General features: G+C 33.6%; 1 protein-coding gene across 1 annotated transcript in view; it reads right to left on the reverse strand.

The window, feature by feature from the left end:
• LOC148621163 (focadhesin-like) overlaps positions 1-17,122 on the reverse strand; it is a 270,468-nt gene that overhangs the window by 36,935 nt on the left and 216,411 nt on the right. Inside the window, exons 16-21 of the mRNA XM_088575257.1 lie at positions 10,632-10,707; positions 9,771-9,905; positions 8,599-8,743; positions 5,539-5,849; positions 4,897-4,989; positions 755-843 (exon numbers count right to left, since the gene is read on the reverse strand). Of these exons, the coding sequence (XP_088431383.1) occupies positions 755-843; positions 4,897-4,989; positions 5,539-5,849; positions 8,599-8,743; positions 9,771-9,905; positions 10,632-10,707 (849 nt within the window). The remainder of the gene's footprint in view (positions 1-754; positions 844-4,896; positions 4,990-5,538; positions 5,850-8,598; positions 8,744-9,770; positions 9,906-10,631; positions 10,708-17,122) is intronic.

The following is a 17,122-nucleotide window of genomic DNA, read 5'->3' on the forward strand; positions in this document are numbered from 1 at the left end:
TCCAGCAGTTTTTGTAGACTTTAGTTCCTGTGAAAAAGTCGGGAATATGTTTAGGCACCCTACAGCACATCCTACATAGAACAGACTATACTATTAGACGTAAGGCTTCAAGACAAAGAGCCATCACGAGCTTTCAATTTTATTTTTAAAGCATCTTTACATGCAATTTGCGTCGTGACAAATCATGTAATTTTATGGTAGAAATGCCTGTTTCTAGTCCAGAGATATCAATGCTGTCTGAAAATTTTCCACTGTACTTTAAAATAAAGAAGTACTGTTGACCAACTTATTTACGCACACATTTTTTTTTCTGCCCAAGCAAGGGAAGGAAAAAATGTAAAATTAATTTATACCGAACTTTATTATAAAGAAAACATCTTTGATAGAAATTGGTTAGATGTGAAATCAAATAACCGTTACATAGAATTTACATTCTTTATCATGAAAATAAATATCAGCTGAAATAAATTTGTTTCTGGTTCGAACAATTTTATTATGGCAGCAAAATCAATAAGTATCTTATTTTTTTTAATGAGTTAGAAAAAACTGAATAAAAATTTATTGTTTTTCTTTTGATATGGTCATGTTTTCATTATAAAAAACTATCCTTATTTCCACAGAAAAAAAAACAAAACATTCCATAGTAGTTCAATCTTGTATTAGAAAGGAAGACCGCTAAACAACAAACAGACACTCAGACTGATGTTCCATCGAAGCTCTCAAACTTTGTTGATGAGCAGAAATATCAACATACCACAGCCATGCCGAGAGTTGTTTTTGTTCAGCATCTAATTGTGTAATGTGTTCTCTCTTTAACTGCAACTCAATCTCAGCATTTCTACCCTAAAATAATAAAAAGGTACTTGAAATATATAAAAATGGGTCAAAGACAGAAAGAGAAAAATTTCATTAAAAAGGAAGTACTGGTAGATGTAGACAGGCCTGAAATCAGATCCCACAATATGGGATCCTTACCTGATGCTGGATACAAAATATCAAGAGGCTGTCATTAGTAGTTGCTGAGAAAAGCGATACAAAAATACCCACCCGACCGCCCAACATTCACCACACTCTAACCCGATTTTCACTATGTGAAATTCAGCTAAAAATTCATACTTATTTTCCACACATTCAGACACAACTCTCAATGGACTTTCTGATAAAATGAATTAAGTGTCAGTCCCTGTAAGAGTCAGGCAGTTGGTGAAACATGGTATGAAACAAACCCATCATTTTGATAGTGTAATTTGACTATTTGCACCATCAGAATCAAGGAAAACAGAAAAGATTCTCCATAACATGCTGGACCATTGAGTTAAAATTTCATTGAAATGCATTGAAAATCAACATTTCAAGGGCAGATAACTCTGTCAAAAACCTCATTTTTCTAAGATTCTATTGAAAAATTCCTGCACAAAGCCAGTAATGCTGAGATCAAATGATGGTCTTTTCAAGTAAAGAAAGCATCCTTGAGTGATATTTTATTGTCAGATCTGTGGGGTTTGACATGCATGTTTCTGATTGGTGGGGTTTTGACATGCATGTTCTGATCACATGGTTCTGATTGGTGGGGTTTGACATGCATGTTTCTGATCGGTGGGGGTTTGACATGCATGTTTCTGATTGGTGGGGGTTTAACATGCACATTTCTGATTGGTGGGGTTTTGACATGCATGTTTCTGACGGTGGGTTTTGACATGCATGTTTCTAATTGGTGTGGTTTAAACATGCATGTTTCTGATTGATGGGGTTTAGACATGCATGTTTCTGATTGGTGGGGGTTTGACATGCATGTTTCTGATCAGTGGGGTTTCATATGCATGTTTCTGATCGGTGGAGGTTTGACATGCATGTTTCTGATCAGTGGGGTTTCATATGCATGTTTCTGATCGGTGGGGTTTTGACATGCATGTTTCTGATTGGTGGGGTTTAGACATGCATGTTTCTGATCTGTGGGGGTTAGACATGCATGTTTCTGATCAGTGGGGTTTTGACATGCATGTTTCTGATCAGTGGGGTTTTGACATGCATGTTTCTGATCGGTGGGGTTTGACTTGCATGTTTCTGATCGGTGGAGGTTTGACTTGCATGTTTCTGATTGGTGGGGTTTTGACATGCATGTTTCTGATTGGTGGGGGTTTGACATGCATGTTTCTGATTGGTGGGGTTTGACATGCATGTTTCTGATTGTTGGGGTTTTGACATGCATGTTTCTGATCGGTGGGGTTTGACATGCATGTTTCTGATCAATGGGGTTTTGACATGCATGTTTCTGATTGGTGGGGGTTTGACTTGCATGTTCTGATTGGTGGGGTTTGACATACATGTTTCAGATTGGTGGGATTTTGACATGCATGTTTCTGATTGGTGGGGTTTTGACATGCATGTTCTGATCACATGGTTCTGATTGGTGGGGTTTGACATGCATGTTTCTGATCGATGGGGGTTTGACATGCATGTTTCTGATTGGTGGGGGTTTAACATGCACATTTCTGATTGGTGGGGTTTTGACATGCATGTTTCTGACGGTGGGTTTTGACATGCATGTTTCTGATTGGTGGGGTTTAAACATGCATGTTTCTGATTGATGGGGTTTAGACATGCATGTTTCTGATTGGTGGGGGTTTGACATGCATGTTTCTGATCAGTGGGGTTTAGACATGCATGTTTCTGATCGGTGGAGGTTTGACATGCATGTTTCTGATTGGTGGGGTTTGACATGCATGTTTCTGATCAATGGGGTTTTGACATGCATGTTTCTGATTGGTGGGGGTTTGACTTGCATGTTCTGATTGGTGGGGTTTGACATACATGTTTCAGATTGGTGGGATTTTGACATGCATGTTTCTGATTGGTGGGGGTTTTGACATGCATGTTTTTCCCAATTTTGCCTAATTCTTACAAATGTCAAATCTAAGTAAATTTTATTTAAGGTATGCTATGGTCTACAAACTTCATGAAATTTTAATCTGGAAATATTTTCAACTGTCAAAAATTTAAACACTTTAAATATGAAAACAACCATGAAACTTATAATAAGTGTTGACACAATATTCCAACTACATGGATACAGCCCTGAATTAGGTTTTGACTGGTGTAAGGTAAAGACCAATGAAAAAGTCTTACAATATGGGATCCTTACCTGATGCTGGATACAAAATATCAAGAGGCTGTCATTAGTAGTTGCTGAGAAAAGCGATACAAAAATACCCACCCGACCGCCCAACATTCACCACACTCTAACCCGATTTTCACTATGTGAAATTCAGCTAAAAATTCATACTTATTTTCCACACATTCAGACACAACTCTCAATGGACTTTCTGATAAAATGAATTAAGTGTCAGTCCCTGTAAGAATCAGGCAGTTGGTGAAACATGGTATAAAACAAACCCATCATTTTGATAGTGTAATTTGACTATTTGCACCATCAGAATCAAGGAAAACAGAAAAGATTCTCCATAACATGCTGGACCATTGAGTTAAAATTTCATTGAAATGCATTGAAAATCAACATTTCAAGGGCAGATAACTCTGTCAAAAACCTCATTTTTCTAAGATTCTATTGAAAAATTCCTGCACAAAGCCAGTAATGCTGAGATCAAATGATGGTCTTTTCAAGTAAAGAAAGCATCCTTGAGTGATATTTTATTGTCAGATCTGTGGGGTTTGACATGCATGTTTCTGATTGGTGGGGTTTTGACATGCATGTTCTGATCACATGGTTCTGATTGGTGGGGTTTGACATGCATGTTTCTGATCGGTGGGGGTTTGACATGCATGTTTCTGATTGGTGGGGGTTTAACATGCACATTTCTGATTGGTACGGTTTTGACATGCATGTTTCTGACGGTGGGTTTTGACATGCATGTTTCTGATTGGTGGGGTTTAAACATGCATGTTTCTGATTGATGGGGTTTAGACATGCATGTTTCTGATTGGTGGGGGTTTGACATGCATGTTTCTGATCAGTGGGGTTTCATATGCATGTTTCTGATCGGTGGAGGTTTGACATGCATGTTTCTGATCAGTGGGGTTTCATATGCATGTTTCTGATCGGTGGGGTTTTGACATGCATGTTTCTGATTGGTGGGGTTTAGACATGCATGTTTCTGATCGGTGGGGTTTAGACATGCATGTTTCTGATCTGTGGGGGTTAGACATGCATGTTTCTGATCAGTGGGGTTTTGACATGCATGTTTCTGATCAGTGGGGTTTTGATATGCATGTTTCTGATCGGTGGGGTTTGACTTGCATGTTTCTGATCGGTGGAGGTTTGACTTGCATGTTTCTGATTGGTGGGGTTTTGACATGCATGTTTCTGATTGGTGGGGGTTTGACATGCATGTTTCTGATTGGTGGGGTTTGACATGCATGTTTCTGATTGTTGGGGTTTTGACATGCATGTTTCTGATCGGTGGGGTTTGACATGCATGTTTCTGATCAATGGTGTTTTGACATGCATGTTTCTGATTGGTGGGGGTTTGACTTGCATGTTCTGATTGGTGGGGTTTGACATACATGTTTCAGATTGGTGGGATTTTGACATGCATGTTTCTGATTGGTGGGGGTTTTGACATGCATGTTTTTTACTTTTCCCAATTTTGCCTGATTCTTACAAATGTCAAATCTAAGTAAATTTTATTTAAGGTATGCTATGGTCTACAAACTTCATGAAATTTTAATCTGGAAATATTATCAACTGTCAAAAATTTAAACACTTTAAATATGAAAACAACCATGAAACTTATAATAAGTGTTGACACAATATTCCAACTACATGGATACAGCTCTGAATTAGGTTTTGACTGGTGTAAGGTAAAGACCAATGAAAAAGTCACAGAACTTAAAAGTTTTGAATATTTTGCACTCGTAACAAAAAATTGATGCATGTACCTCTAACATAGCAGTAAACAGCCTGTCCATGAATGATGTCCATCCCTGAGGTATGACTAGTGTCCTATGCCACTCTGAAGGCTGGATTGGGACCTTAAAAAATAATCATAGTTGTCAATAAAAGTGTCCTACTACAGCGGTATATTTAATATCTTATGCCACTCTGAAGGCTGGATTGGGACCTTAAAAATTAACCATAGTTATGAATAAAAGGAGTACCACTACAGAGGCATATCTAATATTCTATACCATTCTGAAGACAGGATTGGGATCTCAAACATAATCATAGTTAAATTAAAGCTAATTGATCTCTTTTTTAAAGAAAAGCCTCAAGAGATGAGTCAGATTAAAGGCTGTTTATTCTTATAAAATAAATCATTTTGAAGCTTTACAACAAATCAAACTATCAATAGTCAGTTAAAATGGTTGTATATTGAGACAGGGCAAGTAGTAATTTGTTGGTTAAATTTGAGCCATTCAATTTATATATATAGTCTACAAATTTGGTCATTCCAAAATTGTGAATTTGACTTCTGACCTATGACAAAGAAAATCTACTGTGTTGTTTTGTTTTAAGAGCTGAAGTAAAAAATTTTGAGAAGCCTATGGCCAGGTGAGTTAAAAACGTAAATGACAATGTACCTCATGAAGTGAAGTGGAAAACATCTGCTGGAAGTTTTTACTGTGAGACATGATATAATGTTTTCTGGGTCTCCCGTCTCGGCCAACTTCTACTGGTGGATCATAGCTAAACAGTAAACCAGTAGCCAGTCCAGGTCTTAGACCAGGTTGTTTTGTCTTCTGGTATTGACTCAGAAGGAATTGTGGTATAGATCCAAGAGCTTTGCCCTGATTGGCTGCAGCACCTTGTCGTCGTAGTGATGAGTGGTATATTCCTCTAGGTAGACTATCAACCTCCTTGGCAGCCATGGATGATAAAAATGCTTCATATCCTATCAAAATGAAACAAGACCAATACATGTCAGGACCTGCGTCACATCATATATTTGTCAGCACATACAATTCTTCTATGTAGATAAATACTAAGCTAGTTAAGACATTACAGAATGGGTTACCAATTTTCATAAATAAACTAAATGTAGATATAGTACCTCAACCGGTTTGTGCAACAAAAATTGTGATCGGACATAGATCACCGATCAATTTCCAATCAGTCATCGATCCATCAAACCGATCCATTAAACAGGTGATTGCATCATGTGACCACAGAGCGGTCAATACATTTTACAGGTTTTCTTTAGTACTTATTGAGTTACAAATTATACAAAGTAGGTACCTTTAAGGGTGTTTAAAAATTTTTTTTAGGCATACAGAAAACTGAAATAAAGTCTGATTTTGAAAAAAAAAAAAAACACTTGCTGAAGGAATTTGTATATTGGGTCACAAAAATTCTGACAGTAGCATTTAAATGTTGTATGAACTTTGAATACTAGCTAAAAAACAAGAAATAAGTATACTTCAATGTTAATAGATAAATAACATGAAATTCTTCAAAAGTTAATTTGAAAGCTTGAAGCAAGTAGACAGACCTATTTTTTTCCGGGAAAGATAGTATTATTACATCTCAATTTGAATGGAGTAAAAGATGGCAATTTTCTTCATCCTCTTCTGAAAAGAATACAATTTGATTTGGCCTTGGAATACCCTGGACAATAATTATTTAAATTTTGAAAAGCCTAATTTAGAGGTAAATGAACTGCAGTTAAGAAGACATGTTCTTAATAGATTACTAAATTCTTAAGAGTTCATTTCGTCATTGAACTTCAATGTGAAGTATGACCAAAGATTACTGAGCAATACAAAATTGGCAATTGAAGAAATCAACAGTAAATGAAAATCTAAACCAAATTAGAAGTCAATTTTTTCTCCATAAAAGAATTTTGCAAGAAAGATTTATATTCACAAAGAAAAATAGAGCATCTAATGGGACATTAAATGATATCACGCCATACGGCAAAAAAATTTAAGAGTAAAAACAAACTAAAATGGCCATTACTTTTTTGTAAACAATCTGATCAAACTGAAATTTGCACTTGATCTGCCACTGCATGTGGCCAGGTATAAAACTCTACAATGTAACAGTTTCTTAAGGTAGATCTAGGGTAAAGGACACAACTCTTGAAATCAGTGATAGGTTTGTATCATGTTCAATTTCATCAAAGCCTATCAAGCGAATGAAATCAATCCAAGTTCATTTGATGCTTACATTAGATTGATGTAAATAGTTTATACTAACGTTAAAATGATTAGTAAGAGTTATGTCCCTTACCCTAGGTCTATCTTCTTAAATATAGTGAAACCAGTTAAAACAGAATCCTGAATAGTATGGAAACCTGTCTTATTCAGACACTTTATATAAATTAAAACATATTTTGAACCTTGGTAAACCAAACATCTGTCGAAACTTATACATTTTAAAGTCAAAAAGGGTTTATATTAAAATAGGTTTCACAGTACTATGTAAAGGGTATTTTCACAGGTGTTAGTTATCGACCCGACCAAATAGGGTTTTAACTTTCTCATTATATTGAAGATGTTCAGATAAATATCCATCAAAATTTCTGTTTTTTATGCAGATTTTATGGGAAAAACTAATATCAAAACCTCCAACTGAAGAATAACAAAAAATATATTGATATGACCCTAATGGACTGAACTCAATACTGGGTTTTAATATGTAAGACCCTTCAGTTGGATTATTAGCCTGAATTTCATATGACCCTGCAACCCTCTTCTTTTATATTCAGATATTGACATGTACGGTTGCAGGGTCGGCAGAAATTCTGACTATTGGATTATCTCCCTTATGCCACTTATGACCATACAACTGTTAACAGATTTAATTTAACAAAGTCAACAAAGAAGAAATAAACAAATTTCATAAGTAAACAACACAGTAAAAAATAACTGTAAAGGTACAATCTTCAAGAAAAAAAAAAGGTAGTATTCAACTTTAAAGCAGAAAATATTAAAGTGTATGTATATAGTTATGTATATAGTAAGGCACAGACAAAATGATTTACTGAAGGGAAGAGAAGGCTTGATTTTTTCAGAAAAAAAATTTCTGGCCCACACTTTGCCCATGGGAAAAACAATTTTTTTCAAATACATTTCACATGAACTAAAAATAGGCCCACATAAAAATCAATACCCTCTCCCTGCCTCTTCCAAAATGGTTCATGCCTAAGGTTGTGTCCCAAATATATCAGTTAACATGAGCAACTCAGCTGTGTTTCTAGAAGAGTAAAGAATGCTTACACTGCCACTGCACATGCTCCATGCCCCCAGTATTTAACGGAGTCTGAGTTGTTCATTTCCTTATGTTTCTATGTGCATATTATTTAGGTTATTTCATGTTGTTTTTTTTTTTTTTGTGGTGTGTATCTATTTTCTTTGTCTGATCTTTGTCCACTGATTATTTTCTTTTTGGTTACTATTCTAATCCTGGTTCCTTTGGTTTCAGCTGTTCTATGGGTGTGTATCTATTTTCTTTGTCTGATCTTTGTCCATAGATTTTGTTCTTCTTGGTTACTATTCTAATCCTGGTCCCTTTGTTTTTTCCCATTCAATCATTGGATGTTTTAGCTCATCTCATGTACAAGCTTTATTGAAAAAGGGAAACTGACAAATGAGCAGAGTAAATAAAAAAAAAATAGAACCTTATAGATCCACAACAATTACCCTTATGAGATCCTGGTTTGATGCACTTCAACAACCTGGTATAAAGTAAAGCAGGAACTTTAGGCCAAATGTCATCCACCGTTAGGATCTTCTCTTCCTGTTGTTCTGATATCTGTCTGGCTTGATCTGTGAAATCTTCTGTCAACTAAAACAAACACTGAACAGTTTTAATGATAGAAGCTTTGTAAGCATTCTCACATTCCGTCTAAAAACCCCATATTTATCACTTTTTAAAAATATATGTTTTTGAAGAGGAATATATCTTTACAGAATCTCCCAGAAATATTCATGTACCTATATGTTAGGTACTACCTTTGTACCAAGTTACATTAGAATCCTTCAAGTGGTTATTTTTTTCAGCAGTTGATATTTAATTAAGATAAGTGGGGGAATAAATAGCAGGAGCTTTAAATCATAACCTACAAATGATAAGAAAATGCCACCAACCACTGACCAAATACCATCCAATAATTTTTTAGAAACAAAATGACACCAATATTCCATTTTTTTACAATTGAAATGTGTCTGCAATTTATCAATTGTCAAGAATGCACAGGTATAAATTTTTATGTTATAACAATAAAAAGATCTTTTAACAAATAAAACATGAAGTTATACATATTTTTGTTTTAGATTTATCCCCATTTGTACAGGAGGTTTATATCGAACAGCAACAAAAATTGCTTCCAATATCTACCCCATCTTTATTAAGCCTAATACCAAATTTGAAAGCAATCCATCCATTGGGAGTTGAGATAATTGCAACAAAATTTGGATGAATGGAATAATGGACGGAAAAGGTAAATCAAATATACCATCCACTTGTTGAGTGGGAGTATAATACGTCCATATAAAAAGCCAAAATTTGCAACATATGATGAACATATGTCACTAAATTCATATAAAAAGAATATTATAATTTACCTATGATAGTTATATGATTTCCATATGATTCATATATGTTAATACTGGTTTGCTAACATATGATCATCATTTGTTTGTGAAAAATATATGCTTATCAGATGATAATCAGGTGTCATATTTAATCTGAAACATAAGTCAATCATGTCACCATGATTCAAATGATATTGATATGTTGCATTTCATATGTTTCTCATGTGTGGTACTTCTTGCTTTAGTTTGCAAGGACTCATGTTTTAAAGCAAACTTACCACTTTAGGAAGATGTGAAATTTTGAACAGATCTGCAGGGAACATAGACAAAGCTTGGAAGGCAGCTTGGGAGACATTGTCATTCTTACTCGATGAAAGTAACCATAGGTTCCTCACTGTGTCCAGTACAAATTTCTGAAAAAAAATACAGTGATACCTGTATAACTTAACCCTGAATTATCTGAAAACTGGTCTAAACCAGACACTCTCTAAAGTCCATGGTAAACAAAACATCTGTATAAGGAGGTAGACCTAGGATAAGGGACATAACTCTTACAAATCATTGGTATGTTTGTATTCAGCAATTTAAATTAATCTTATGTAAGCACCAATTGTCAAAGTAACTTGGATTGATCTCACTCTGTTTCAAATGAAAGCTTGATAGGCTTTGGTGAAATTGAATATGATGCAAACATATCACTGATTTCAAGAGTAATGTTCCTTACCCTAGTTCCAGGTTTCACTACACATTATTACAATAAAATTATGATTTACTTCTGACATGCATAAAATAACTGATATAATTGAGATGTAGAAAAAAAAAGAAGATATCATACATTTTCATGTATAAAATGTAAACAAAAGAAAATTTGGTATTATTTTCAAAAGCTATGGCAAATTTCTATAGAAACATACTAGCAGTCTTAATGCAAAATCTAAATAAAACACTATGTAGGACATATCTTGGTACAACAACAGAGGTCAGAGGTCAAACCTTGAGCACGCAGTTGGTCAAGTATGGATGCATCTTAAAATTTTGAAAACCTAGCTTATATAGTCCATACCGTTATACAACTGTATAAAACAGAAAAATAAATTGGTCTGGCCTAAGTTTAACTTTCCAAGCCAGGTGATACAAACCTGATACTCTGAAGTATCTACAGCATGGTCAGGAACTAAGGAAAATAGATCACAAATCTTCTCTACAACTACTGGTCTGGAAAAACAGAAGGAAGTTATAGTGTTGCTTTGCCTTACATTGCAATGTGAACAAATGGATTTTATACATTGATATTCTTAACATCATCACTACTTAAGTCATCACTTATCTAAAAGTATAATACCATAAGTAGCTGCCTTTGTAAGAATCATGCAAAATCTGAACAAAACGCTCCCAGGAGCCTGAATCGCTCAGCTGATTACATTTTTGCCTTTCAAGAGCAATAACTCTAACAAGAAGTTGTCCAACAATTTTGACTCCTTGAAGGCTTTGATGGGACTTATCATGAGGATTATTTCATCAATCGGAAGTTTCATTCAATCTATTGCAGCTTTCAAGATATTGACTGAAAACTACAAAAAATGGGGTTTTTTTGCCTTTCAAGGGCAATAACTCCTATATGGAGTCGTCTGACAACTTTGATCCCTGGAGACTTTTGTAGGCCTTACAATAAGAATCATTTCAGCAATGGAAAGTTTCTTTCTATCTATCATAGTTTTCAAGACATAGGCTGAAAACTGTAAAAAAAAACGTCATTTTTCACCTCTCAAGGGCAATAACCCTTACATGGAGTTGTCTGACAACTTTGATCCCTACAGACTTTTGCAGGCCTTATAATAAGGATATTTCAGCAATTGAAAGATATTGGCTGAACCTACTGGTTTTGGAGATATATGCAAAAAACTACTGTACGACTCTTTTGTTCTATTTTTAGTAAAGGCGGCAATGTTTTTTAACCAATTAAAAATCAAAATGGTCATTTTTTTAAGGATACCCTAAAAAAACAAAAATACTAACTTTCATTGAATTCTGTAGAGTAGTTTTTGGGAAGAAGATTTTTGAAAGTAATAACATCAAAAACAGCAAAAAACTCCAACATGGGTCAACAAATTTTTACTAAAGTTTGATCACAGATAGATCTCATCATGCTGAATACTTTTATCCCCATGTCAGAATTTCGCTAAACCTAACAGTTTTGGAGATATATGCAAAAATCTGCTGTCTGACCCCTATGTTCTATTTTTAGTAACGGCAGCCATCTTTTTTAACTGATCAAAAATCCAAACAGTCATTTTGTGCAGGATACTCTAAGGAACAATCACTTCAAGTTTCATGCAAATCTATTAAGTAGTTCCAGAATAGAAGATGTTTGAAAAATTGTTAACAATGACGACGACGACGGACGCCAAGTGATGGCAATAGCTCACATGGCCTATGACGAGGTGAGCTAAAAATGTGATACACCCTAAAAAAGGCTACATATTGTCATTTTTGTAATTAAGTTGTTTTATGGGTCAATACTATGAAATGTGAAATTATTCATTCAAATCTGCCTGCTCTTAGGAAATAATAAAAATTGAAAATCCAATAGATTCTATTATATTTGAATATCATTTACAGAGTTATCTCCCTTAATTTTGAAATCAACAGTGCATTGTATGTATTTTTTATATACTAAGAATACAGGTTATATGAAAAACTGAAAGTTAAATTCTGTTTATCATGGCTATTCAAACAAAATATCAAAAATAAAATTATATAGGCTTTTTACCCATTAATCACATTTTGCATGATTCTTAGCTGGAGTGCTACTTAACCTGCCAATGTTGTCTTTTTCCTTCATTTGAAAAGTAGTGGACAGTGGGAGCCAATTTGTAAGGTACCGTCCATTTTATTAGCAGAATGTGTGTCGGGTTGGGTGGTGCAGGGATGTTATATTTAAAATTTTGAACAAAAAAATTGTTTTACTCATCCATTGAAAAAAATAAAAATAATGATTGTATATTTTCTCCATTGGTTTTCAAATAAAAATATTGATTACAGTTGCTGCTGAAATATATAAAATAATTTTGTGCTTACAAAAAATAGAATTCAAATCAGACTTCAAATCTGTGGACAACGCCCCTCTCCCCATCCCCCAACCAGGATAAAATAGATTGGTATTGAAGTTGATTGTACATCATTATTCATTTAAGTACTAGTCCAAATAAAATTCAGACACTGCCCATAGTATAGTGATTCATGATACAGAAACACCCACTAAACAAACAATGTTCTTTCAATCTGCATATGCTATATTTCATCATCACAATAATTATTTCTGTATTCAGATCCGCACTTTTGAGAAAATCATACAATTACCTCCCACTAAAATCAACTAAATCAAACAAAATCAAGAACAATAACTCTTGCAAAGTCCTAATTTCATGTACAATCTATATAATTTTTATCTCAAAAGTGCAACAACCAAATGAAAAACTAAGACTGGTCATGTAATCAGTCTCTGTTTCGGAACAAAAATTAAAACTAAATTTGGTGGGTTTTTGACATGTATGAATCACCTCCTGTCTGATTTTTATAACGACTGCTACTTAATTATATTGATTTATTCAGTTACAATAAAACCTGCATTTTACACTGTTTTACTATTTATTCAATATTTTTGACATGACAAAATAAATTTTTGACTTTAAAACATGAATTTTTGATAACAAAAATGCAATTTTTTTCTTTATATCAGAAAAAGATTTTGTTCTATTTAAAAAAACAATATTTTTTTCTTACCTTATTCTATTTCTACTATATCAGAAAATGATTTTTTTTATACAGAAGTGGTATGCAGCCACTCAAAAAAATATTGAACAACTTCTACAATACATGTACTACAATCCCCACTTGTTTTTTTTTTTTGGTCATGAATGATCAAAGCATTAATTGTCTATAAATAACCTTTTGCTGTCAGAGAAACAGTACAACTTCATATTGTGATATCAGTTTGAAAACAAAAGAAAAACGTGATTTCTTTATGTAATGGCTGACAGAAGTGTAGATATGTCTATTACATGTTATTTCTATTAACCTGAAGACAGACTAAGGTTCAAAATACTGTGAAGCAGACAAAACAGCCAGATAAGAATATGATATCTTTATATAACATGAAAGAAGCCAAATAAATAAAAAAAAAAGAATGAAAGATATGCACAACTAGATCTCAGAATTAGTATTCCCACAGATGAATTACTGTAATTGAAAATGTCTAAACTCGGACCTGTTTATGCTACTTTTGAGACAAAATGCAGTTTTAGTCGTATCTCTTGAAAATGGACGTAAAATCTTGAACTATGTGTCATTAAAACATGTGTATTATGGAGAGATTTATAACTTGTAGAGTGTAATTTGCAGTCAAACCCCATAGAAAAAATGCTTATGTGGTAAGGATAAACAGGACTGTTAACTGAATTTTATCATTCCATAATGTTTCAAAGATACAGGAGAACCTATCTAAACTGAACCCTGAATAATTTTAAAAACCTGTCTAAACTGAAATCTGAATGATTTTAAAAACTGTCTAAACTAAACTCTGAATGATTTTAAAAACCTGTCTAAACTGAACCTTTAATAATCTTAAAAACCTGTCTAAACTGGACCTTGAATAATCTTAAAACCTGTCTAAACTGAATCTTGAAAAATCTTAAAAACCTGTCTAAACTAGACCTTGAATAATCTTAAAAACCTGTCTAAACTGAACCCTGAATAATCTTAAAACCTGTCTAAACTGAACCTCGAATAATCTTAAAAACCTGTCTAAACTGAACTCTGAATAATCTTAAAACCTGTCTAAACTGAACCTTGAATAATCTTTAAAAAACCTGTCTTAACTGGACCTTGAATAATCTTAAAACCTGTCTTAACTGAACTCTGAATAATCTTAAAACCTGTCTAAACTGAATCTTGAATAATCTTTAAAAAACCTGTCTTAACTGGACCTTGAATAATCTTAAAACCTGTCTAAACTGAATCCTGAATAATCTTAAAAAACTGTCTAATCTGAACTCTTGACATATTTCCTAAATACAAATTCATTATCTAATAGGAGTCCCTCAAATCTTCAATTAATATGAAGAATAAATCTGAATTCTGTTTGCAGAAAGAATGGAATATTGTTGAGGTGAATAATTGCAAGAAACATATTTACTTGATATATATAATGATATAACATGAATTAAATTTGGACTATATTTTTGTGTGGTGTTCAGAAATAGTAGGGAAGTTCCATTGATAGACCGGCGACATAAGGTATTTTGATAAATCAAAAACCTAAAAAGTTTGGAAAACCTTGATGGATGAAGACACGTTGCAGGGGACAAAAAAGTGGTTTGGTTCAGACTGGTTTCATCTTTTTTCATGCAGTCATTTTTTATTCTACTGCTGGCGGATCAAAGATCCCTGAATTTATTCCCCAGCCTTAAAGTAAGACTATGACTTGATTTATATCATCAATTAAAAAACAAAATTAGCAGTATTACAAAATATGCTATAGTCAACACTTTTGACTCTCCTTTTAAAACAGTTCCATGATAAACTGCTTGTTAGAGTCAAAAAACATATGAACAGAAATAATACCATTATAAATAGACAGACAGACAGACATGGAACCTGAAGTTGTACTCCATGAAACAGATCACCAAAGACCATGTAAAAAGATGTAATTAGTAAAAAAACAGAACATGAAGTTGCATGTGATGTCGTTCTAAGTATATCCCCACTCATACAGGAAGTGGATAATGGACAGCGACCAAAATTGCTGAGCCCCATTTATATTTAAGCCACATACCAAATTTGAAATCTATCCATCCATTTGAAGTCAAGATAATTGTGATGAAGTTCAGATGTACAAGTTGAGCGGGGGTATAAAAATGGCAACAATCATTAGATTTATCACCAATTGACGTTCTTGTTTTTTTTTTTTTTTTTTTTTTTTTTTAATTTGAATGGGCAATCAACTTATGATACTTATATGCCACTAAGTCCAACGAAGTATCGTAAAAGATCATCAAACAAGTTTACCGACATCAAATAAATTGCCAGCAGTAGATGTAATACGGGTGATAATAGAATGATTTGATGTTGTGTCTTGTATAATATTTCATCAATCCTTATCTTCTTGTTTAAGCTTGTTCTTGTTGACGTCAAACAATATTTTGATAAGTCTAATATGGAATTGAGTATGAATGTCTATTACAATAGTGTAAGCTTCTGAATGAGATCAAGTTTATTTTCTGTCAAACCATATAAAAGTCAGGCAGGTTGAATTATCTATTAATAAAAATTACTGTTTCATGAAGTCAAACTTTATGTTGAAAACTAGATGGTGTCCTGTTGTATTCATAGTGTCAGTTACATCTAAACATTGTACTAACTTATTGACTGATGTTTCACTCAACTGATTAAGGACAAATGTGGGGACTGATGGACAGATACAGACAGATAGAGAGAGAGACAGACTGACAGACAGACAGACAAATCAAGATGTTTAAGGTTTTCAAGACGTTTCCACAGAAATATACAGCATCTAGTTTGTTGTTAACCTGATTTTTTTTACTTTACCAAAGACAGTAAGTAAAATCTCATTTCAAATCAACAGGTTAACGCATAAATTTGCAGACAGACAAACCACAGAAAAGACAAAAAAATATGCCATTCGAATTAAGGGAAGAGAAATATCTGTTACTGTAACATTTTGGTTTTTGCTGTATACCACTTTTGGCTACTTTTGCTATGAACAGGTAAATGTGGAAAATAGTTCAGACAAAACTGAAACTATGAAATGCAAATTATTTTTTAAAACCATGAGTTTTGATACCCATCAATATGTGCACTAGACAGAATCAACACAAATTAATCCTTAAAATGTATCTTTCCACGTACCAGATCTGTTTTAGAAAGAGTAGTATTTTTTCAAAAATAATGACGGATTTCAAAAATAATCATAGTTTTAACTTTATTTTTATCTTCGTTTGATGACCTTTCCAAGAAAGGGTTGTAAAAATCCTTGACAGTTTTTTTTTCTCATTTCTCCACATAGATCTTTTAAAACTGCAAAGAAGTGGCTAAATAGCAAATTGAACAGGCAATTTTCCAAAGCAGAAAAAAGATTCTTAATAACATAAGTAGAAGAAAGAAAATAGTGGACTTATCATTCTTTCCAGGTCAAGATGTTTTCACTGAAATATAGATCAATTAGTTTGTCATGACATTATTTCACTGATATCAATTAGGCTTTACCAAAACGATAAGTAAAATGGAATTTCATTAATGCATACCTTTGCTACTTTAACAGAGCTATCTGCCTCGTAAAAAGTTCATTTGCGGGGCAATTCCAACAAATTATAACTCAAAATGATATGGAAAACTTTGTCTTTATTCCTTAATTCTGATGGCACAAGTCAAATACCGCCGTCAAAGTCATGGATTATTTCATACCATGTTTCACCGACTGTCTGATTCTTACAGAGACTGACACTTAATATCATGATAATAGAACCATCTCCTCCTGCATACCCTGCACAAACAAAAGTTTGGGATGTATTAAGGAATCAGTTTGTCTTAGGCACTCAAGGGATTTTGATAC

This window comes from Perna viridis, chromosome 3 (assembly GCF_037379345.1).
Source record: "Perna viridis isolate PV_CMFRI_1.1 ecotype Kerala chromosome 3, ASM3737934v1, whole genome shotgun sequence".
NCBI classification, from domain to species: domain Eukaryota; kingdom Metazoa; phylum Mollusca; class Bivalvia; order Mytilida; family Mytilidae; genus Perna; species Perna viridis.